The 25,883-nt window shown below is 36.5% G+C and overlaps 1 protein-coding gene across 1 annotated transcript; it reads right to left on the minus strand.

Moving 5' to 3' along the window:
* Positions 1–664: 664 nt before the first annotated feature.
* Positions 665–5,312, minus strand: LOC110718548 (peptidyl-prolyl cis-trans isomerase CYP21-1-like). The gene is made up of 7 exons (XM_021897397.1): positions 4,993–5,312; positions 4,055–4,127; positions 2,632–2,679; positions 2,319–2,342; positions 2,021–2,203; positions 1,820–1,895; positions 665–1,145 (listed from the first exon to the last, which is right to left on the minus strand). Exons 1-7 carry the CDS (start codon positions 5,092–5,094, stop codon positions 974–976), a joined length of 678 nt encoding a protein of 225 aa, XP_021753089.1. The 5' UTR covers positions 5,095–5,312; the 3' UTR covers positions 665–973.
* Positions 5,313–25,883: the final 20,571 nt, after the last annotated feature.

Consider the following 25,883-nt stretch of genomic DNA (forward strand, 5'->3'; position numbering starts at 1 on the left):
CTTGGCATAAAAAGTTTGCACAAGTAATTAATAATAGTCTATTGGTTTGTTTATCAGAACATACTAATTAACTTAAATACTAATTATGTGGGATAGGGATTTGAGCATGTAGCCAATATCGAAGGGGGATACTCAGCCTGGGTAGACGCCGGATTTGCTGGTGATAGTGCAGGAAAATTAGCTTGCAAGTACCGTCCTTGAAACTTCCCTATTGCTTTATTTTGTATCAAGCCAAGTTTAATTAATGATTCTGCTGTGTACCGCGTATCAGTTTATTAATCATTTCTGTATGTATTAACTTAATCTTGATGTAAGTTCCCCTGAACTCAATTACCATGTAAGTTTTAACAATTGCTTTTGTATGAGCAAGCATTTTGTGTTCTGCTGTTTACATCCATATTCAATGGTGGTTTAGTTTTATGCCCTACTCCCACTGTAAGCTGTGTATTTTCCACGGTCACAATCGTAGGTGCTCAAGCTATCGATTCAGGAGATGGATAGATAAGACTACTACTTGTTTGATAACGATGCTGATTCCAGACATCATCCTGTTATAAAAGTCATAAGACCAAATAGAAAGTAATTGTAGCTACAAAACTATATAGGTAACCTTCAAGCACTTTTAAACTTACATGGTAGACAGCAAAATATTGAGGCACGAGTGTTGACTTAGTAAGATTTTTATATTATGACTCATCCCCTCATTTATGCCAATTTTGATAAATGAATTCAACGTGTATCATTTACAAGCCTATATTACAGGGTTCTACAAGCTAACAACATAAATAGAACTAGAATTTGCCTAATGATCAATAAACACTTCCGCCTTCCGGGATCAGAAGCAGACATGTAAAGCCAACCTAGATTTTAGCTTTCTTCCCCCGCCGTGACATGCATGAAAAACATACAACATAAAATCTTATGCTTAGCCAACTACAAACTAAACCTTCTACACTTGGAAATAAGCAAATTCTTAAAGTTTAGACATTTCCTCATCCCATTTGCTCTTGGGTATCTCTCCGGAGTCAGCTATGACCACCTTCTTCCTAGGTTTTCCACTATAAGTTCCAGCTCCTCCTTCAATGGCATATACAGTATCCATGCCTTGTAAAACCTTCCCAAAGACAACATGCTCGCCATCCAACCTGAGCATTTTGAAATAGGCATAAATAACAAAATTTTCAGAAAGTATGGAAGATTCGACTCAGAATCACAAATATAGCTCTTGTATCCCAAGACTGTTCATGCAAAATCTTAGAGAAACTTGAAAGAGATAAAGAAGCCTTTTGGTGTTTCATATCCAAGTTCCCTATTTAAACCAGCTTTCCTTAAAAAATGAGCAAAATCTCAAGTTCCCACTGAACGTAAATTGGAAAGAGGAAGTCCTCCTTTTACAAATTTTGTTCTAGTAGACTGTTGTATATATTTTTTTAGCAAGGGGTATAAATTAGAAGAACCTCCTCCTAAGCCTATCACCTAAAATGATAAATCTCTAAAAAAAAATTCCTTAACAGCCCTCTAGCAAGATAGTTTGCAGCTTCGTTGCAATTACAAAACAAAACAAACAGAAATAGATGAAAAGCAACTACAAACAACTCACGTGTTCCTAATATAAATAAGATGATACAGGCAAAAATGATTTCAAACTCTATAAGATCATCTCAATTTAATTTAATGATAGTATGGTTATGTGTCCTCGATTTTACTAGATAATCTGATCTGAAAATTTTGATACTCCTTTTCAGTTAATAAAGCTTAATTTTTTTCTGTAGGGGCCGGGGGTATATTTTCAGCAAGTAGGGGAGTAGATGTGACATACCAGCTTGCCTTCACTGTGGTAATAAAGAATTGTGAGCCATTGGAATTAGGTCCAGAATTCACCATAGACACAATTCCTATTAAGAAAGGTAAAAACAGAGAAAAGATCAGTTGGTAACAAGTATCAGGGCACAAAAGTTTGGAAAGAAGAGTGCAAAGGTAATATAACAGTACAGCTACAATAAATCAGTTAGATCAAGACCTGCATGCCAATGTTTAAGTTTAAAATTCTCATCAGGGAAGGTACTGCCATAAATTGATTCTCCACCCTTCCCATCACCATGAACAATATCACCACCTTGAATCATAAACCCAGGAATTATACGATGGAAAGGAGTTTTCTTATAATGTAGAGGTTTACCACTTGTGCCCATTCCCTTCTCTCCTGCAATTAGAAGCAGGATATTATACCCCAAAAGGACAAATGGACAATTATTTGAAACCAATAGTTTAAGGAGAAATAAGTTCAAATTATCAGAAGTGAGAGAGAATATATGTACCGGTGCAAAGAGCTCTGAAATTTTCTGGAAATAAAACAACCCAAAAAATAGAGTTAGCTTTGATGCATAGAGTGGTGAAAGGATTCATTTTCAATGAAAAAAGCAATATGGTGAAAACTAGAAATGAATGCAGTAAGTTTAGTCACGTGGTGATCGAAGTGAGTTGAGTCATATTGCACAAAAACATCATCGACACACATCCCAACTAATAAGACCATAATATTCACTAGCGCAAAAGCAACTGCGTGCCTGAACTTGTGTAGAAAACCAATACAAAAAAAGAGTAGAAAACCATGAAAAAGAAATTACCTACCAGATGTTTTTGGAACAACAGTACCAAACAATCCAATCACGATTCTACCTGTCAAAATTGTGAGTTAATAAGCTTGAGAGACCAAAATAACAAATCCTATGTACTTATTAATTTAAGAAATTAGAAATTAATAGACATCTTCCAGTATCAGATATCCAAGAAAAGCCTCAAGTTCACCAGGAGTCACCAGATAGCAGTTGACTTGGAAACAATATATGTAACTGTTAGGAGTGCACTATAAACAAATTTTAAGAGATTAAACCAAGTAATGACACTAACACGAAGCAAGAGACATCAAAGTTGGTGTGGCAAGGGTAAAAAGAAAGTGAAGCACAGTTTAAGAAATTACTGAAAAGGAGAAGAACATGGGATGCATAAGAATGGTCGCTAGATAGGAGCAAGAGATTGCTTTGACAAGTGGACAATCCGGGTCATGTTATGTACCAAAATCAAATATGTTAATATACTGTATCAAAGAGCATGCATCAACAACTGCAAAAACTCATAACTCACTCAAAAACCTCAACTAAAGGGCCAGTTGACAAAGTACAGCAATGGGCCTATTTAAGAAGCAAGCTGGAGAAAAAATAGAAATGGAGCAGAAACCCTACAACATCCATAGAATCTTTGGTACAGTTTATTTGAGTAGCAAAGCAGTGTAACACTGTTCTTTGAACATAATAACTACTCTTTGGCGAAGAGGGGTAATGTAACAACGGCCAAGTTCAGCCTCATAGAAGTGACTTCTCTTCGCTTTATGCCAAGTAAACCTAGTGAAGAAGCACCAGAGACATCAAAAGTTCCCCAAATTTTATAAACAATTCCTTAAATGATCAAACACTGGTGCACTCCCTTGCTCATTGCCTCATTTTAAGGGTTATGTTGCACATTTGAAATAAAGAAAGTATTGTCTTACCACTTGACCAACTACTCACTAACCATGACCTACAGGCTACAGCCAAAGAAACCTACATCATGATCCCTCTAGAAGAAGCGATTCAAACCATCTTTCTAGCAAGTTCTAACTTCTTTTCACAAATCTCCACCTTATTTTATTTTACTTTTATTGCAGAATTGCATTGAATTCATAAAGCCCTGATGAAGCCTTAGACGCACTCAGAAAACAAGGCAATGTCCTCTCAAATAAATATCTCCTCCTCTAAAATGAAATAAGCATATTTTAATGAAACTCACGAATGTCGGTCTGGTTACACACTCCCCAACCCCCCACCCCCACCCCCCTTCTCTCTCCAAAACTAAGCAACCCTAAAAAGGAAGTGAAGGAAGAAAACAAAGAAGGGAAATAACAAACTAAATCATCTAGCCATGACCATGGTCAAGTTCACAGTGATAGTGGTAGTGGTGGTGGTGGTGGTGGTGGTAGTGGTAGTAGTAGTATAGATATGCATTACGGAGTACATACCTAATCGTTGATCATCCATGTCAACATCCAAAAACACTCTGTGAGTAATTTCAAGATCCTCCTCAACTATGCCCTGCACATGAAAAGGACAGGATGATTCTTCTCAATGCAAACAACAAAGTAACATCCAGCCTCTAAGATAATAATACATTCTTTATCGAAGGGAAGAAACATCTTAACTACTCCATATAAGCTTATTGCAACTCAAATTGCAAGTAGACACTATGCCTCTTAGTCTCTTTTTTCTAGCATAGCACAACAGCATATAACAAAGATCTAATCCTGCTTCATTCAGACCACAAATATCATACAGTTAATCAGAGAAATGTTACAATGTTCAGCACTATCAAGTATCAGCAGCAATATTAAGGTAACATCGCCATCATTAAATTCGAGTAAAACCGATTTCTTTTCCAAAAGGTCTAACTGACTCAAATCGGCAAACATGTACTTTGCCCCGCCATCCCATCTCACGAATTAAACCCTTAGTTCCCCATTTTTCAAGCTCAATTCTTCTACATGAAACAATTACATCTCATTGACTCCTCATTTGATCATGACTTCGAGTCACAAGACTAAATCACTATCATTAGATTGAAATTCATGAGCATGAATTTAGGATCTCCCATATGTTACTCATACTTCCAATTGTAGCCTCAAATTCCAAAACAATAAATAGTTCCTCGAGCATACCAATAAAAAATTCAACCGAAAATTAAAAATTATAAATTATAAAAAAAAAAAAAAAAAAAAAAAAAAAAACCCTAACAGATTCACATTGCGAAACGCCAATGAAACTAATAACACAGATTCTAGTATTCTACATTAAAACATGAAATCAGCAGTAACAAATTGAAAACCTAAAAATTGCAGATAATAAAAACAAAAAAATCGGAAATGAATGCATGAAATAGCAGGAAGAAGAGAGAGAAAAAAACCTGGAAACTGAAGGAAATGGTGAAGATGAGGAGAAAAGCAGCAACGATGAGAAAATAAAGCCATCGACGTTGAGCAAATGCAAAGATCTCTCTTCGCACCATCACTATAAATTTCTCTCAAAATAAATCTTCTTCTTTTTTCTGGGAAATCAATGCTCAATAAATCATCACAAATTCACAGATATAAACCCAATCACTCACTCTCTTTCTCTCTCCTGACGAAAGAATTGGTAGAGTGTCAGAGAGTGTGGAGTAGTGATTCATGAATTTTCTCTCTCCGCTGTCGTTTTTTCTGGGAAATAATTGACGAAAGTCTTTGGGAGTATTGTTTTTTTAGTACTTCGTATTTCTTTGCGAGTGGGTCTTGGACACTTTGGGCCGGGCCAAATGTCTGTTGCCCAATAATTTGCATTTGTACACTCTCTCTTTCTTTTCCTTGTGCAACCTCTTGCCCTTCGCCCCTTCCCTCAGCCCGTTAAGTTTATTTTTTACTCCCTCCGCCTTCCATTGGTTAAATGGGGTAAAATATTGTGTAAGTGGAGTTTGTAGGAAATTTAAAAAATACTAGGGTGGCTAACACTTTCATGTGCGGAGATTTCTTTTTGGCCTTATGTCATAACTAGTGCTTGGCAATATTAATGAGGGAAAATATTCAAACAAATAGTGTTAGGGGTATAAATGTCCACACATTGTTCTTAAGTGTTAAAAGAAAAGAGGCAATTACCAATTATGAGGACAAATAAGTAAATAAATATTTTAGAAGTTATAATTATCCAAACATTATTTATAAAGGTTATCTCAAACTTTTAAAAAGATCAAAGAACAGGGATTAGAGAATAGAGGGGGTTAGTGGGGTAATACGGAGAAGTAAAAAATAAGGGATGTTTTGTTTAAAAAAATTGATAATAAAAACCATATAATATAAGGAGAAACTTGAAGAAAATCTAATTTAAAAAAAGAAATCCAAATAAGAAAGTGATATACTTCCTCCGGTTTCGGTTATTTGCAACATTTATCTTATTGGGGTGTTTGCTATTATTTGCAACAAATAGATTTTTTTCCATATTTGGTACATTTTTTAATTGTCAAATTACGGTAATACCCTTAAAAAATTGATTATATTCTAATCAAAAGATTAACTCTACTTACCTAAATTTAATACCCACCCAATTAATATAACCATTCCCACCAAAAATTTAGGGTTCCCATCCCATTTACCCTCTCAGTGTTCATCTTCCCAACCACCGTATTGAATGCAAGTTCTACTCACCACCATTAATGGCGATTGTTCAACATCCTCGTTCTTCCCCTTTTCTACACCACTTATTCCTTGTTTTCGTCTTTTGCTGTCTCACTCTTACTGTTCTCACAGAAACTTCCTTCTTTAACTCACTCTCTCTCCATTTCGAAACCCTAAAATTGGCAGATCTGGGTTTTCCACTACCTATTTCTTCCAAAATTTCTGAAAAATGAGTTCCCCTAACCAAAAAAAGGAAGATCCTGACATTATTGCCACCTACAAGTGCCACCCACGCACGGGGAGGATGCGTTTGATAGGTACGCGCACTGCAATGTACCTTGATATGAAACGTCGAACTAGAGGGGGTGCAAAGCTGACTCCTTACGTCTCCGATGAGGAGCATGGTCAGGCTTTGAAGCCAGATCTGCGCAAAGATGTTGAGGTTTCTGCCAATAAGCCTCCTGAAATTGTTGATCTTGACAGCGATGATGATGAAACCCCAGTTGCAACCCCTGTCCAGGCCAGATCCGTTGCGGAGGAGGTGGGAGTGGTCAGATCTAAGACTACCCAAGAGTTCTCTGGAAAAAAGCGCGTCAAATCTGAGTCCCCTAAGGCTCACAGTGTTGAAAGTGCAGGGTCTTGCAACCCTTTCACCACTACCACCAACTAATCTAGCAGCGTAACGCATTTCTTAACCTACTTCTTATTCACTCCTTTATCTCATGGTTTTTGATTTTTCTCTTAATTTGATGTGGCGTTCTTTGAAAAATTTGCGTTGAGTAACCTGATTTTCATGCTTATTTCCGTATTAAGTATGTGGTATATGTGTTGTTGGTATTTCATGTTGGTTGCCCTAATTTTGCTCTGTATCCAAATTGAGATTGATTGCTAGTAACTGTGGGATTATTGAGTGGCATGGTTGTTGGGCTTGTTGTCCTGAGGCTGATGCACATAATTTGTATGTTGTTGGCTGTATTGCTTGCTTGTTGTGCATCTTCACCTGTTTGGAATTATGTTGGCTGCTGGTTGACCTATTCATGCTCTCTTTGCTATTCATTGTGGTTAGTTATGTGCTTGGTGTTTCGGGGTTTTCTGATGTCCTGCGGGAGAGTTACAATTCCGAGACTGGAACCGGACGCCTGTACCTGCAAAACAAACAGAGAATCCTTGTGATAGGAGCTCCGCCTCCGACGATCAAGTTAGTACTTGCTTGAGGAGTGAATAGTGCGGAAAAGTAAAGGTGGGAGATCTGGTTCCTCTAGGGGAGGAGTGATCAATGTGTTTAGACTTCTCTAGGTGAGAGTCATCAATTGTTGAATCCCCTTTAATGAGGATTAATTAAGTATTTATAGTCTTGAGAAGCGTGCCAATTTTAGGTGTAGGTTAACCAGGGCAAATTGGGCTTCTCTCGGACTTTGGGCCTTGGTGGCCATTTTTGCCTATTTGGCATATGGGAGGCCACGTGGCGTGGCCTGATTAGTTCATGTTGGACCTCTTAGGGTGACAAGTGGCGGACGCTGATTGGCCCACGTGGTGGACACGTGGCAGGTCCGGATTGGTCCATTTGTCATGGGTAATTTTACCCTAAACATTTGCCCCTCGGAAGGAGTTATTTCTCTTTCCAGGAGGGATTGCTCCTTTCGAAAGTTAGACCCTCGAAGCTTTGCTAGGTCGGCATCTTGTCTAGTTCTAATGGGAGATGGACTTGATTAACTTAGAAAATTTTGATACCTTGGGCGGTATGACATTTTCAAAGTTAATCAATCATAATAATGATTGCCGCCGAACTAGACAGATGCCGATTCTTTGCCCTACTATGCAGATAGCCCCTGATCAGGTGGATTGTCAACTATTGCACAAGGGGTAAGCGTTTTAGCATTATTCGGCCGTTGGCCTCTTTTGATTCAATATACTAAGTTCGGTACTTAGTTTATTTCGTTGGGGGATGGCTGGTCGTCTGCTTTGGTGTCTGCATAGAAGCAGGCGTCAGACAGGACGTCCAACCAAAGTAGCTACGTCTGTTGGGTTACAGACGGCAGCTTTAAGTATAGCCAACCTAGTAAGAATAGTGGTCGAGTACCTCTGTTTACCAAAAAACAGGCGGACTCCTCATACCTTTTAGGTTCCGTACTAAGGAGGGCGACTGGTTAACCTTGCGGTTAGTCAATCACTGCCTATTTTGTTTGAGTGGTAGGGAAACCAGGCGGCGGGGGCCGGATAGTCCCCTTGATTCGCCAAGTTTTTCTTGGCTATTAACTCAAAGGTTGTTAACCTAGCAGGAGTAGTGGTTGAGAGCCCCTGTTTGCTAAAAACAGGCGGGCGACTCATACTTTTTAGGCTCCATACTAAGTTTGAGGGAGTGACTATAAGTTAACATAGCAGTTACTTAGTCTCCGTCACACTCTAGCTTGAGTAGTAGAGGTACCAGGCGGCGGAGGCCGGCTGATCCCCTTGATTCGCCAATGTTTGTTGGCTATTAACTCAAGAGGTACCCCCTGCATTTATCCCAAGTAATACAGGCGGTCATCTGACTCAGATGTCAACTGCTACCACTGGTTTGGTTAGTGATAGAGTTATCCTTGTCTCAAAAACGGCTACGTGGTTGCCCTTGGGGACAGTCGTATAGGTGCCGTGTAATTAGTTTATAGAGCAATGTTCCACCCAAAAGGGAGCTGCTCTCTGCGACGAATTTCATCCGGAGGGATGCCGCCGGACGCCTGTTATGATGTTGGGACAGGTCGTATTAGTTTTGAAGATTGGATCAGTTGGCTTGGCGCCTGGTCTGATCATTCGGCCTGTGGCCTTGGTTAGTCCTTTGGTGGACGCAGATGCTAAGTAAGAGGAGGACAACTGCCTATTTAGGCACAGGGTCGGCCAGGCCACCATCATTTTTTAGCTAAGTATAGGAGGGTGGTCGTCTGTCTTGGAATCGACTGTATGTCCAGACGGCATGCCCCTATGGTGATAGAGTAAAATATTCAATGGAGAGTAGCCGACTGTAAAGGTACAGGCGGCATGCCCCTCTGAAGATAGAGTAAAATACTCAGTGGAGAGTAGCCGACTGTAAAGGTACAGACGGCATGCCCCTCTGAAGATAGAGTAAAATACTCAATGGAGAGTAGCCGACTGTAAAGGTACAGACGGCATGCCCCTCTGATGATAAAGTGAAATACTCAATGGAGAGTAGGCGACTGTAAATGTATAGGCGGCCTGCCCCTCTGAATCAGTATCAAGTATTGAAATCATTTCAAGTGTTAGAGCAGATGGATCACCTAGTTCCCTTCCATAAAGGATGGATGGTGTTATTAATGAGAGTCGGCTGCTTTCATAGCTACGAGACTTCATTGTATAGGGGGTCGGCTACTATTCATGTCGCCTCTCTTGCTTGATAGATTGTCACACAAATAAGTGGAGGACGGTCTTCAGTAAGGTGCCGCCTAAACAGAAGGGAGACGGTCTTCAATAGGGTGTCGCCTAAACAGCCGGTTTTACTAACCTTAGGCAATCATAATAATGATAATGTGCTTATGGTGACAACTCACACATAAGATGAGACTTCCTGGATAATCATGCGGCAGGTTTTATACGATATGCAAGGCGTCAAGCCCCACACATGCTTGCAATGAACAAGCAATCGACTACTCTTTGGGTTTTGAGGCCGGCTGCTTGAGCTACGACGCTTTACATGCCGCCTGCTCAAGCTTCACATCCGGCCAAGCATGGTGCCGGTCTCCTTTGGTGGTTGATCAAAGAGAGCTGGCTCTCTCATAGCACCAAGATACGAGGGGGTGTTTTCAATAATCATTTGGCATGCCGCCTGTTGTATGATGTCGATTGCCGAGCCACTTGTATATAGCTTGCATATTCACAGGTGGCTTATTATGCCGCTTGTGTTTCTAATTCATCTTCAGTTTTCTACTCAGCAAGGAGTCTATCAAACATACGGCTTTTGCCCCTTGCTTGTGCTACTGCCGGATGCTTTAATCATAGGTGCCCATGCTCCACCTTGTACTTTGTCAATGATTTCAAAGGCCGGCTGGTTCTGCCGTGATGTGTCGGCTGTTTTTAATTGCCGTATAGCCTGACTTGTGATGGTAGCGAGAGCCGCCTGTTATGAAAATTTACAAACTCTCAAGATTAGACGTCCACTCCCGTCTTGTGTATTTTGCCATGCATAACGAACACACTCTTGTCTTGTTGTGCCTTTGCTTGCTAGCTTGTGGCACAAATTTATGCAATTTCAATGGTTCATTGGTTTAGTTTTATGAGCCTAGGACCCACACTGCTTGGGAGCTTTGATATATCAGGCGTCTAGGAGAGACAATTACATCAAATAGCCCTTGTTTTATGAGCGAAGCCATTCAGCTGCTTATTAGAGACGTTTGTCCTTGAAGTGCCGTATCACAACCTGTGCGACCACTCTTAAACTCCCAGGTGTAGGGAAGTATGCTACGCATTCCATAGTCCCGCATTCGTTTACTGAGTTAGCTGTGAATGTCGCCTGCTTATATGAACTAGACGGCTCTTGTAAACCATAGCCGACTGTTTTTGCGATGGCCATTGAGATGTGAGATGCTCGGCCCTCCAGACATGCCTAGTTTTCTTAATGCAAGCTAGGTAGAATTTGCAAGTAACACAACCATGATGAAGGCCAGCTGGTTTTGTTATGAGGTGACGGCTGTTCCGTATCGTTCCTGCCCATTAGATATTTGTAGCTGTCCATAAAAGAGTGACGGCTGTTTCGAGCCATTCGAGTCTTGATTTAACGCTTGTATGTGTTTGAGATGAGAGCCATCAAGCTCTCGCTTACAAGTTTCAATAGCGGAGAGCCGAATGTTTAGGGTAAAATATGGCTGAACGATGTTTTGGCTGGGATGAGGGCTGGTGCCGCCTACTCAAGCCCCTGCTCAGTCCAAGCACAAAACTCGTAGTCTGAACTTACATAGCCTGAATTTACTCGACCATGACCCTTCGAAATTCAAGAATCACATAGCCTGAACTTACATTAGGAGCAGGCCGGCTGCTTCCATGGTTATAAGAACTTGAGCTTAGCTATGCTTTTAATAATCAATGGTTGCGAATGCCGCTTCGTTCTTTGCGAATGGTTTTAATGGCCGGTATCCTTCTTGTAGGCTAGCTGATAGTATGAGATAAGCACTTTATTTTAAAATAATTCTCTCAGCTGTCGTTGAATGATTATAGAGCCGATTGTATTGAACCAACCGCGTGTTGATTTTGGATGCTATGTAGTTGCGGCTGTTTTTGCTGGGTAGGTGCTGCCTGTTTCTCCTTGAAAGACAAGTGGTTTGTTGGATTTACTTGATGGCTAAACAGCCGGTTTCAATGCTTCCCATACATAAATACAGCTGCCTAGCTGCCTATTTTTTACATACACACGAACTCATTCGTCTCGGCCTTTTGAGTTGCTTGTTCTTGAAGTGATCAATCCGGCTGTTTGGTGGCTCGGATTGGGCTGGCTGTTTAGGTGTCGCCTACATTAGTATGGCTAGCTGATTTGTCATGCTTCGTGGCTAGGACTAGGCCGGCTGTCATCTGGCCGCCTGCTTCCTTGGGCGAGACGCCAATGCCCAGCTTTCACAATAAGAGACTAGCACATGAACAAGTTAAAGCATTCACTCTCATGGCCAATTATATTACTACGAGCCAAGCGCTACTCCTCTCGGCAGGCCGAGAGATTTTTATATGTGCGAGTATTTTGGCTGTTTGCTTTTGGAAGAACAAGCTGGAACCAAACTCATTTGTATCAAGTATACTTGGCATTATATTTTGAGCAAAAACCTTGCGACTGTACCTTGATAAAACATCATATAGAGCCGGCTGTTTATGCGAGAATGAGGGCTGCTCTTATGGTTGCCGCCTAAAAGCTCAAAGGCTCGACGTTGGAATGACACTACTGCACTCACAGTCGGGCCTTTATCGAAGGAAAAACAGCAGGCTTCCTAGACATGTAGAACAACCGACCGAGGAAGCTGTTCGTGACAAGCATCATGGGAGCCGGCTATGTATATAGCGATGTGGGCTGGTAGTTATGATACTACTTATGCCACTTGATAATATCAAATGCTAAGATTAACTTTGTAGTAGGTTGCCACCTAAGGCTCTTAGGTGGAGCTTTGCCATACAAAATCAGTAAGTTAGGCGCATGTGGCCGTATGATAATGATTTGATAATAATGAAATTTTTTTTTACCATCATAATAATGATATGATAATAATAAATAGCTTACAAGCTTGACCGTCTGACTCTTTGCATTCGGCCATATGACGCCTGCAGTAGTTGGCCGCCTGGCCGGATGCTCGGAAGCTGGTATATTGCCGGTTGTACCCAGTAGTTTCATGCGAGGCGCATGTAACTTCAACTGGGAGTTGTTTGATCTGGCCGACTGTTCCTTTGGTGGAGCAGTCGCCTTTGTATTGACAAGCTCTTGGATCTTTCCCTTGAAAGTACTCATGAGAGTCATGAGTTCTGTCCTAGTAATAGGAGCAGATCCTTCGGCTGCCTGCTGAGTCTCAGGCGGTGGGCCGGCTGGCCGACTGGGACCAGCCTCTCGTTCCCTCCTTTCGGTAGGACGGGTGCGCCGGGCCCTTAGGGTCCCGTCTGAAGCTGTGTGAGCTTCAACTTTAAATTCTTCCTCAGTATCATGGTCCGACTGAACTTGAGGGTCGTCTAGGGGACGCCTCTCTTCAGGAGTCGGTACAGACGTGGATGCCATCTCAGAAGTACTCTCCCCACAGACGGCGCCAAAATGTTTCGGGGTTTTCTGATGTCCAGCGGGAGAGTTACAATTCCGAGACTGGAACCGGACGCCTGTACCTGCAAAACAAACGGAGACTCCTTGTGGTAGGAGCTCCGCCTCCGACGATCAAGTTAGTACTTGCTTGAGGAGTGAATAGTGCGGAAAAGTAAAGGTGGGAGATCTGGTTCCTCTAGGGGAGGAGTGATCAATGTGTTTAGACTTCTCTAGGTGAGAGTCATCAATTGTTGAATCCCCTTTAATGAGGATTAATTAAGTATTTATAGTCTTGAGAAGCGTGCCAATTTTAGGTTTAGGTTAACCAGGGCAAATTGGGCTTCTCTAGGACTTTGGGCCTTGGTGGCCATTTTTGCCTATTTGGCATATGGGAGGCCACGTGGCGTGGCCTGATTAGTTCATGTTGGACCTCTTAGGGTGACAAGTGGCGGACGCTGATTGGCCCACGTGGTGGACACGTGGCAGGTCCGGATTGGTCCATTTGTCATGGGTAATTTTACCCTAAACAGTTGGGATGTTTAAAAAAAAATTAAAAATAGTAGAAAACTGGTTGGGCTGTTTAGGCTGTGCTTGTTGTCCTGAGGCTGGTGCAGATAATTTGTATGTAGTTGTTGGATGTATTGGTGGCTTGTTGTGCATCCTCACCTGTGAGGAATTCTGTTGGTTGCTAGTTGACATGCTCTGCATGCTATTGATTCTTGTTTGTGGTTTGCTTGGTGGTTGGGATGGGTAACAAAAAATAAAAAATAGTGGGAAGGTGGTTGGCCTGTTTATGCTGTGTTTGTTGTCCTGAGGCTGCTGCACAGAATGATGACCAACTTGTTGCCTGCATGAGTGTCCCTCTATGAGTCCCCCCATGTGATACCTGTCCCTAGGTGAAGTTAGAGTCACTCAGTGTGTTGTGTTGTGTGTGCCTGCAAAATCCAAGTGATGAAGGGACTCATTTGACACTTCACATTCATAACTTGGAATTGCTCCAACAACTCCATATAAGAGTTGTTGTTGAGGGAACCAGTTATGCAATGTATGTGAAAAAAAAAAAACCCATCTGATGGAATGATGCTTTGAGTCTGTTTTGCACATTTAACTCATCCTATTTGTAAGTACTTGTAAATAATTGAACCATCAATGAAGTGATAAAATTTACCAAAAACTTGTACATTTCCCAACTATAGGATCTTAAGACTGCCCTACAATATTAGTTCGCATAACTTTAAACAAAAGACACCTAACCAATGATTGACATACGGTAATTAAACAAAATAAAAAAAACAACACATATTGTGTTACATGCTGGTTGTTTGATTTTCAATGGTTATGTGTGGCAGTCTCTAAGTCTGTTGATCTTCTTCATTTGTTTGACTTGATTTCAATCAGTATCTACTTGCATACCTTCATCTTCTTCAATCCCTTGGTCAGTTGGTATGAAAAGGGTGTTGAGGTAATCAATAGCTTGTTAAACCACATTCTTCTCCACCTCAAGTTGCTCTGGCAGCATCCCAATCCTGTCAAGCCTTTTTTTGCCTTTGTGGGGAGGGATAAAGTTATTCCCTCCTTGGTTTTTCAGAATTTCTTCCATAAAACATTGTAGACTTATCCAAATTTGCTTGTTTAACTCTGGGTTGAACATCTAATAAGCCTCTGTCACTCTTTCAATGAGTTTCTTTAGGTTTTTTGGGAAGGATTGCTATTGTATTTATTGGATTACATTGAATAGCCCTAGATCCAACACATTTAAATCTGGGGACTGAGCTGGTTGGTAAATGAATTGAATGTTGAATCCCTTAGAGTGACAAGTTGTTTCAAATTCCTCATCCCTAGGAATTTGATGAGGTCTGACATTATCCCACTAAATAAATATGTCCTTGGGTAGATGGGCAGGCCATTTAGCTTTGATTGATGGAATGACATTGTTGATTAGCATTGCTCTTATGGCTTCTTTGTTGACATTCTGTGCTGCCTTGATTTCCACAGCACCAGCATCCCTGTTTTTGCTTTTTTTCTTTGCTATGCTTTCACAGACAAATGGAAAAATTCCATACTTTCCATCATGTACTAATGCTCCATTAGGACCAAATATGGGTTTGCCAATTGCTGCCATGAACATACCTTTAACTTTGAACCTCTTGGACTGTTGGCACATGTATGGGTTTGCCTCATTTGGTAGAAGGTAGAACCTCCTTGTTTCTGGGTTCAAGTAGAACCATTTTTCATCTACATGGATAACTTGTTGCATGTCCATAAATTTGGGGTCCCCATTCTGAGTGGATGGCAGTATATGATTTAACACCCATTTCATTCTTGCTATTTTGTGATTGGATGTCAATGCTGGGTGATTTGTTGTTGTATGTGTTCTCAATCTGCCTTGTTTTTTTAGCTTATGGATGGCTGAATGTGAGATCTTGAGAGCACATCCATAGCTTCTCTCTGTTGTCCTCTTATTCAATGGTGCTGACTGTAGGAACTCATCAGTGTACTCTCTGGGTTTGGGTCCTGTTTTGCCCATTTTCTTGCTTCTCACATCTATGACATTGCCCTGTGCCATTTGTGTTTTGATGTCTATAAATAATCTCAGGATGGTTGACCTGTGTACATTGAATTTTCTTGCTTGTTCTGATAAGTACCCTCTGGGCAACTCCCCCCCTCTCTAACTTAAGTAAAAAACCATCTACCAGCTCCCTTTTTTGTTGAGCAGTCAGTTGTTTTCTTGTTGTTGGTCCCTGGAATGAACCCTCATGCTGATTGTTGTTGTTGTCATTCAGTTCAGTCCCTTCTTGGTGGTTTGCTTGACTTTGTCCCATACTGTTTTCATCGTTCAGCATCTGATCAATGCCAAAATATGGATCATTTGCAAAATCTGACATGTTCAGATTACTAATTTTACTGAGTTCCAGTTGTCAGGTACTGGTGATGAGGTGTGGGAGCTTTTTTTTTACTGGGTTGCTGTTACTAAACCAGGGAAGAAGAAGATGAAGCTGCAACTAACTTAGTAGCTTTTTATGTCTGGAATTTAGGCAGAACATTAATTTTGGGACTGGTTTTTGTGTCTGGAATGTAGGACACTAATTTTGTAAAGAATATTTCTGAACTGATATTCTGGTAGCTTTAAATACCCCCTATTTGAATGAAAAATTTAAAGGGGGGAGGGAAATTTGAATGAGTTTTGTAAATTTGGATTTGGTGGGGAAAAAAAAAATTCGGTGCTTTGAAATTTTAAGCCACAATACCCCCAATTATTTGAAATTTTGGGACCACATGTTTCTCTTTTTCTCTCTCCTCATAAAATTAGAATATCTTTCCCTCCCTTTTTAATTTATTAATCACCTACCCCACTATCCAATTTTTCACTACTAAACACTTCCTAAAAGTTTTGCATTGATATCCGTAAACGGTACCATTGTTGCAAATAACCGAAACCGGAGGAAGTATTTGAGATAAAATGGCCAATTTAGAAAATTGCTGCATTTGGGAGTTACGTGTTTCAAGAGTATTTTTTGCTCGTTTTAATCTTTTCAAATGAGCAAAATTGTATGTTTATTGATCAGCTGCAATTATTGTCATAGAATTATCATAGATATCTCCATTTTATTCCATTTAGTTCAACTGTTCAAGCAATAGAGTATATATGCTTTTCTGTTTTTTTTTTTTTTTTGGACGGAAACATGCTCATATTTAATTACTACGGAGTAGTAGGTAAGATGCATGGGAGATTGGGAGGTAGCATGCAGTCATGCAAGTAGGTAAGAATTAAGAAGCACGAGAGATAGGCACGTACAACCATTAAAAGACAATAAATAAGAATCCAACATACTTGCAATTAAGTGAACCAAGTCATAAAAAGGTAGATTACATGTTTACTCTCGGATATGATATGAATTAATTTTTTCTTATTTCAACTTTTTTTTTTCTTCAAAACAAATTCAATTGTATAATTCACTAAACTTTAACCTTATGTATACACTAACCAATAAGGAAAAAAATGTATCAAATGGGATTCTATAAGATTTGTATGAATTCGTAGTTTCTAAATACAGAGTATGTAATTTTCATACAAGTTATATTTTTTGCATTGCGAAATTAAATTATTTAGGGCTTGTTTGGCATCGTTTTTTATTTTTAGTTTTCTGTTTTTTTAAAACAAAAGGCCAAAAACAAGAAACAAGAAAAAAGTGTTTTCACAATTCAGTTGTCAGTTTTCAAAATTATCATAATTGTTATAAGTTTAACTAATTTTTGATTCATTATACAATATATATCATATGATTTTGAAAAACAAAAAACAGAAAATCACAACGATGTCAAACAAACCCTTAGCTATTAAAACTCATACATAAAACAATAAAATACGATCTAAACTTAGTTTTTAATGATCTGATTTGAAATAAGTAATAAGGTATGAAGTATTATATTGAAATAATTAAGGTGAAAGGGATTAAGGGATATGAGATCAATAATCTTATCCAAATGAAAGGTTAGTACATACTCCGCACTAAGAAGTAATTAAGAAGATAAACCATTGTGTACTTATCAAGCTCCGTACGTTATCACCAACATGATAGCAACATGAATGTTTGGGTATCTTATCAGTTATCACATCTTTCACAAAGCTTATCAGACTCCGCGTCGGCTTCCTTCAATTCTGTCACTTCTTTATTATGTGGTTTAACTATTGCACATACATACATTACTCGAATTGATCATAGATATGGTCCGTCTATTTTGACATGAAGTACTGTATAAGTCTATCAACTTATTTAAAAAAAAAAAAAAATTATTTGTATTATAAAAATGTAACGCAAAAGGGAAGTCAAAAAATGCCAACTTTAGCCAAGAAAATGTAGGTGTGTTTGTCTGAATGCATTGAAAATAATAGGAATGAATGATTGAGAAGGATAGTTTGATCTGATCAATCTCTTTTACCTTATGGGCGCACCCATCCAGTTGTAGTCAGGCTGCTTGTGCGCTTTATAATGATATTGTACTGCCCATCTCGTCTAAGCCGTCAATATCTTATCGTCTTTACTCCAAAGTGGCCTGGATATATTTTGGCTACATTGACACTCACTCTAAATTTACTACATGCATGTGTACGGAGTATAAACGAAAATGAGTAACTATTCCTTTAATTTGTTATTTTCATATGAATAGAAATTCACTCGATGTTTACCTAGCGTTATTACTAGATATAGACAGGATTTGATTAAATTTTTTTTATGTTACTTGAAACTTTATTTGAAGGAATATTACTTGAAATTTATATAAGCTCATTGAGTTATTACTTTCACAGGCTCACACCAATATTATTTCTAAAAAAAGTTTTATTATTACTTTTCTCTTTCATCATTCCCTCCTAGCTAAAATTAAAAAAAAAAGTGACTTTGCTTTAGTTTTCTGTAGAACAAATAAAAAGGGACGGAGAGAATACGTTGAAAGTTGAATTGTTTGGTTTGAATCATTCATTTGATTTTGGCGCACCTTTGTTTGATATTTGCATACCACTGTGTGATAAGAGCATTGAAAAAGTGTGCTATCAAAATGAGTGTGTCAAAAGTATTTCTCTCTTAATTATCACGGTTATAAACTATGTGTAAGTCATAAATCATTGTCATATACGTAGTATAACTATAACATTATGTAGATAACAATAATGAAGGGAACAAAATGGCTAGGAAAAAGAGGGAAAGGGAAACGGAGATGAGGGGAGGGATAAGGTGACCTTTCATTCTCCTGCTTCCAAACGATAGAGAGATTCAGTTTATTAAAAGAGGAAGGAAAATGAATCATTCCAATTTCCTCTCATGATCATTACATTGAATATCCAAATAAAAAAAATGATGCATCCCTTCTTTTCTCTTTTCTTCCTTTCCTCCATTTCTTTCTATCCATACACATAGTATTGTATAAACACGTAATATTGCTTTCTTACTTGATCAATGGAGTCAATAGGATTTTAAAAGCATCCAAGAAATCAACAATACACACCAAACTGTGGGACATGTTATTAAATAATTTTATTGATTTGATAATTGATTGTTTGTGAAAGTATTTGATAGTTGATAAGTTCTCAAAATGACTATCACAAGTTGCACCACTAGCACCACATAAACTATATGGCTTATGATATTTTTAGTACTTTTTGGAGATATTTTTTTTGTTGGGATCCAAATTTAAGAACTCTGTTTATTCAAGTCTTGTTGGCTCTACAATAGAAGTTTAGAACTAATGAATGAACTGAATAAGATATATGGTACATGAAGAAAAAATAATGTGAATTGTAAGGATAAGTTAAATAATGCATCAAAGTTGCTATATTTGATTTTAAGATTTCTACTAGCTCAGTCTTTGCATTCATTCAATTTTTTTTACAATTATATTCTCTTTTACTTTATATCCATATGACAAAATTGACAATATATTTATCATTTTGTTATCATCTTATACACCATCTTGCATGTGTGATTACATTTTTTTTTTTTTTTGAAGAATATCTTCTTCAAAGAGTATCTTTTAATCTCTCCATAAAAGTAAAAGTACCACGCATGTCAGAATATGGTCCCTTACTCCCTTATAGAGTTCTCATTTTCCTTTTCCACCAATATTAAAAGCTAAAAAAATTTCCCCAATATTGGATGCTCAAATTTTTTCAACTAACCAACCAATTATAATAGAGCATCACGACAATAACTTAGAAATAATACGTATAAAATGTAGTTTGTACTCGTATATTGCCTGTACTTGTACTTTAGTAAATCTTATACCACGTATATAGTCAAAAGTCAATAAAATTAAAAAAACACGTAGTTATACACATTCACACACTATATTTACACAGTTACACCCTATTAAAAAAAATAGTCTAAAAATATTACTCCATATCATCCCAAATAAATTGCTCCATAACATAAATTTGAAAATGAATTTGGTTATGTTTGGACAAAATTGATGACATTTGCTTGTGTAAGTACCACGGCCTACGTACATTATACGAGTAATAATTACAAACAAAAAAACAAAAATGATAAAGTTTGATAGTGATATACTTTTTTATTAGAGTATTATTATTATTGTTAATAAAAGATCAACAAAAACACCATGAAATGAAACGAAGCGAAAACGAATATGGAATCATATACTTCGTATATATGATTAAAATATGGAGACTTAAAGTGAAGTCACACAAAACAGCTAAGCCAGCTAATAGTGGCGTCTAATTAAAGTATCTTAATCCCATGTTTTGATCTTCCTTAATTAAAAGGGTTAACAATATCAAGTTGCAAAATTAGAAAGCTACAATGTGGGAAGCTACGAAGCTGCCTCGGCTTGGCTTTGATCGATCGCGTTGGCTCCTAGCGGCTCATTCAATCTATAAGAAAGCTACAATGTGGGAAGCTAGGAAGCTGCCTCGGCTTGGCTTTGATCGATCAATCGCGTTGTGGCTCGCAGCCGATGCCCTTCAACTTGCTAAAAGTGTTCAAGTATCATGTATCACGCTACCTTCCATATAAAACGTGTGCTAGTTATTTAATTAATTAAAATAAAATAGAGCTCATTGCTTTTAAGTTTTTTGTATTTCTTGCTTTTTGAAATTGTGATGTAACAATAATATAGTCCAAATCTATGTCCCCATCAAAAAGAAAAAAATAAAAATAAAATCTATGCCCCCATGGTTGATTCAGTTTGCAGGCAACATGACAACATCCCTGCTGTGCAATTTTTTTTTTTTTTTCTTTTATAATAGAGTAATAATTCATATGGAGTAGTTACTATCAATATTTACCAAATAAATTTTAAAATCATTTCAATTTGGTTGATTATTGATCAACAATTGAGGAATTCGTATATCAAACTATAATAATAATAACGTGTCGTGCGTGTCCGTTTTGTGTCATATTATCTCTCAAATTAGCCCAACTCAATGTCATATTGATTTGCCAGAGTTATACTCTCGATGTTCTTGGTTGAATTATTTGAAAAAGAAATGTTATAGTGACATGCATAAGGTAGTTTATATGAGCTAGAGTAAAAGAAGTTGAATTAATATCAAAAAAATAATACGTAGGTTAAAACTTTTTTTTTTTTTTTAAAAAAAAATCATGTAGGTTAAAGCTTTAATTGTGAGTAGATCGACTAATAAAACACTAAAAAATGAAATTAAGTAAATCCTAAAGGATATACTCTTATCACTTCCATTTTTTTTTTTTTGAAAGGACTCTTATCACTTCCTTAATGTATTGCATTTGCATGTTTCTATCATCATGGTCAAGCTATAAATTCTTATTAACATTAAAATATAGTCATGTGGAAGAATCTTACTGTTATCTTCCAAAAAAAAAAAAAAAAAGGTAAAAAGGTAAAGCAATATCGCAACAGAATTTACATAGTTCACCAATAATGTGTTAGCTACATCCACACGGAGGCATCCACCTTTCTTAAAGTAAAGCGATAGCTAGAGTAATTATTTTATTGATCTTGAGGAAAACTGATTACAAATTATAGAATAGATTCAAAACAATCAATAGAAACATGATTATCGACATATTATAATCTCATATTATCTCAGTCTTAGATTGTTAGGTATATGTTCTCTCTCTACGAACTCGGATAGTCTAATGACATAACACAACTGCCATCTCTCTTTTTATGATATATATTATAGCACTCCATAATCTGAAACAAAATAACGGAAATCGAAAATTATTGTGACTTATTAGACACACGTGCTCTCGTTCGACTAGTCAGATCGGACGAACCCACCTGGTTAGGCGCACTTAGTGGTCCAAAAACCCTCCTCAACATAAGACCAAGTTACCCAACTCTTGTTCGCCCATTTGCTCGGCGAACTCACCCTATAGGGATATCACAGTTTTTATAATTATTACATAAGAGGAATTGAAAGAATAAATATTTATGTGTGTATGAGATCGTAAAAAGTCATAAATGGAGGAATTACTCCTTATATCTTACTATTCCATACACTACTTCTTACTGTAATTTTTACTATATATGTCAAAATAAAAAACTTTAAATACATTGTATCTACTATCCACATTTACATTTACAATAAAGAAACAAAAGAGTGAAATATCAATTATAGAGTTAAGCATATATTTGGTGATAGACACTTTTTTTTTTCACGGTTTGGTGATTGGTAATAACTTTTCGTTGGAAAAAATAAAATGGGATAAAAAAAAAAAAAAAAAAAAAAAAAAAAAAACCTTAGGTTAAAATGATAGTCAGTCACCTTTGGTTAAAAAAATAGTCACCTTTGAATTGGATTAGCCAATTCTACATTTAATGAAGGACCATCAATTCGTACTACATTCTTAAAAATAATAGTGACTTTTGGTTAAAAAAAAAACAGTCAGCTTACCATTTGATTATTGTTCAAGATGGAGATCCTTCACCAATAAGGTCTGAAGGATATTATCAATTGTATTCTGGGTCCTAAGATTTCTTGCATCTCTTTCAAGGATTATGCTTTGTATAGATCGATGTTTTGGGTATATGGTTTCTAAAAAATAATAATCCCTCCGTCCCTTATGCCTACTTTTCTTTTGGGGAGTTTTAAAATTACCCCGTTTATTTTTATTTTAAGAATATACTTTATGATAATATTCCCTTTTTCTATGATTTGTTATTAATTTATTTTATTTTATTTTTGTACTTTTGACGTCATTTTCAAACACTTTTTCTCTCTATCTCTTCAATTACCAACTATCTTTTCTTTCTCTCTATCTTTCTCTAAACCCACATACATATTTGTATTCCCAATCATGGTTTTTAAGTTTCTTAATTCCCGTGTAAAATGGGAAGTAGGTATGTAAATAAAGGACGGAGGGAATATTGTACATTGTATTCTGGGTTTAAGGGATTTTTTTTTTCCTCAAAAAGTAAGTTGTCTCTCTCCGTCACACAATACCCTATTACCCTCTTTTTGATGAGTTGTTATCCTTTTTTTTTTTTTTTGTACTTTTGACATTAATTCCCAACACTTTAATTTCTCTCTCCCTCTCTTCAATAATTCTCAACTACTTTTTTCTTTTTATCTCTCTCTAACCTCACATGCACATATGTACTATCAATCATTAGTTTTAAAGAATCTAGAATCTCCTTAATTCTCGTGAAAAAAAAAATCCAAATAGGCTTTGTATAGTATTGTGTGACGAAGGGAGTAATAGTACATAATAAAAGGTAACAGGTGATTTTTGGTGTGGTTAAAGGTGGGGTTAACTGAAATTCTGATGGGTTAATTGGCTGGAACTGGAACATTGGCTTCAATCACCAAAGAGTGAAAAAAAAATGTTCAATCACCAAAAGGTGAAAAATTGGAAAACTTAATCACCAAATATATGCTTAACTCACCAATTATACCATCGAACTATCACACAATCGTAGTATAGATTCATTACTACTCCATAATCCATATTTTTACTGAACTAGTCTTAAATCCATGCAATGCACGGCTATCTAATGTTTTATAATAATTGTTTTTGTGTTTGTATTTTTGCTTAGTATTTCAATTTCATATAAAAATAGTACTCCGTAAAAAATATTTTAATAGTAGTGTTAAATAAGAACTCCGTACTTTAAAAGAACAAATAAAAAAAAAAGAAAAAAAAAGCATTTTAAAGGTAAAACATAGTTAAAAGTCTATCAAAACTTTTACAACAACAACCAAAAAAAAAAAAAAACATATGTCATATTGTGAAAAACTGCATTTTATAGTACTTTAGTCGAACTTTCAAATTTTATTTTTCAATATTAATATTCTTTAACTTTCTCTAATTATTAGTATTCTACAATATGCATTGCATATATGTAAGGTTTCTTTAACTTTCTTTTTCTTTTGCCATATGCACATATGCAATATTGTGACTTATAAGGGCATATAAGTTTTGAGCCTGTGACTATACCATTCTTTTGCCATACATATGCAATATCAACCATGCATGCAAAAAAAATCATGTATTCCCCGATACAATATACATAAGAGGGCTACAAATTAAAATTACATTATACACCAAATTGAAGAAATAGGCTCACCTAAACATAATTTGCAGCCCGCTTTAATCTTCACTTTCACTGTTGACCCACAATCACCTTTGTACAAATTAAAAATAACAATTTTGTTAAATTTGAAAAACAAATTGATCAAACATAAATAACATAAATGAAACTTAAAATATGATACATATATAGTGGAATGAAAAGTAGAAAGGAACTTACTATTTTCAATAGGGTGATGGGTTTATGAACAATTAACTTCCCTTTATAAAAAAAAACACTAATTTTAGGTTTAGCATCCTGTATTTACATTTTTAAAAAGAACTTAAGTGAAACCTTTGTAAGTTAGAGAACACTTTTTTCACACAATTTTTTTTTAAATAACAGTCAAACTTAAATCGACATTAGTTTGAAAAAAGTTAGTTTTTTATTTTTTTATTTTTATTATTTTTTTTATTTTTTGTAAAGACGTGATCAATTTTCATGTATAAACTTAGTTTGAAAATTAAGATAATTGTAAAGGCATGATCAATTTTCATGTATAAAATTAGTTTGAAATAAAGGTATTTGTAATGGCATTAGTTGTTTTTTTTTTTTTTTTTTTTTTTTTTGTTAAATATTTTTTTTAATCAGAAAAAACAGGAAGTGGACACATGTCCTTCCAACTTCTTGTTTTAAAATAATAGTATAGATTTGAGACTTACATCAACACAATGATATTCAACTTTCTTGTGATAGTTTCTTACGATACCGTCTCTCCTCTCTCTCCTTCTCTCTTCTAGGGGTTTTCTAAATTCTTGGCCGCTTAGGCCGGAAATAGTCTTATTTCTTCGAAAATTGGACTATTTCCGATCATTTTCCCTTAATTTTCTTTAGTTTTGCAATTTAGGTTTCAATAAATCTATACGAGTAGTGTAGACATTCATCCGTCTCCTTATGGTGGAGTCGTCAGTTTTTGTTAGTTTAGTTGTTTGTTTATGTTTTTTTTTATTTTTTATTTTTATTTTATTTGGGTTAGGGTTTATCAAAAAAGCAATCATCTTTTGCCCTATTATCAGTTTGTTGGCAAAAATTTGTTCGGGATTGCAATGGTTGTCAAGTTTTCAAATACGTTCAAGCGAATTAGATGAAAATCATTCTTACATGCTTATAGCTATAACAAATCGTTAGATCGTCTCTCCGAAAAGGCTGTATATTCCAGTGATGTGCGAGAGATGTACCATACTACAAGATCTATTCAACGATCGTAGCTTTGATGAAGGAAACCCTTATTTGATTCAATTTTATTTATTTGTTAATTTTAATTTTATTTGTAGATGCGGATGTCTTTTTATTAATGAATTGATTTGTTTTCAAAACAAAAAAAATATATTCAACTTTCTTAATTTTCTCGATAAAAATTAGAAAGTACAGTACAACTCAAAATTCTAAATTTTTTACAATAATTCTCGTGTAAGGCAGACTCACATTAATTTTATTATAAAACGGTCAATTTAAGGATAACTTTAACAATTTTTATGGTAAATTTAACCCTATGATTAATCTATTACGGAGTACATTATAAATGTTTTTTAGGGTAAAATTTTTGTTATAAAAATGGTAACTTTTATTGTATAAAATAGTAACTTTAAATATTTTTAGCATAACTTTAACCCGTCTTACAATAACTTAATGAAATTCCGCCTTCATCCAGAATTCTTGTCCTTCAATATTAATTGGACACACTTTTTCAAAAAGAAAAAAACAAAACTTTTATAAAAAAAGGTGGGGCCCAACAAATCTCTATACAACATTATAAAATGAGACACCAATTGCAAATCTTGCAATAACAAAGCGTCAACCTTTGCACAACCGCTTGAGTACATCACCTCATTC

Source organism: Chenopodium quinoa, unplaced genomic scaffold, assembly GCF_001683475.1.
Source record: "Chenopodium quinoa cultivar QQ74 unplaced genomic scaffold, ASM168347v1, whole genome shotgun sequence".
Taxonomy (NCBI): domain Eukaryota; kingdom Viridiplantae; phylum Streptophyta; class Magnoliopsida; order Caryophyllales; family Amaranthaceae; genus Chenopodium; species Chenopodium quinoa.

Bases quoted from the DNA above. Each gene is read 5' to 3' on its own strand.
- LOC110718548 (XM_021897397.1), bottom strand. From the start codon at position 5,094: ATGGTGCGAAGAGAGATCTTTGCATTTGCTCAACGTCGATGGCTTTAT. The intron at 2,204-2,318 runs GTACATATATTC...TTCTAATTGCAG, and splicing joins TTTCAGAGCTCTTTGCACCG to GAGAGAAGGGAATGGGCACA. The intron at 1,146-1,819 runs GTATGTCACATC...CAAAATGCTCAG, and splicing joins ACCACAGTGAAGGCAAGCTG to GTTGGATGGCGAGCATGTTG.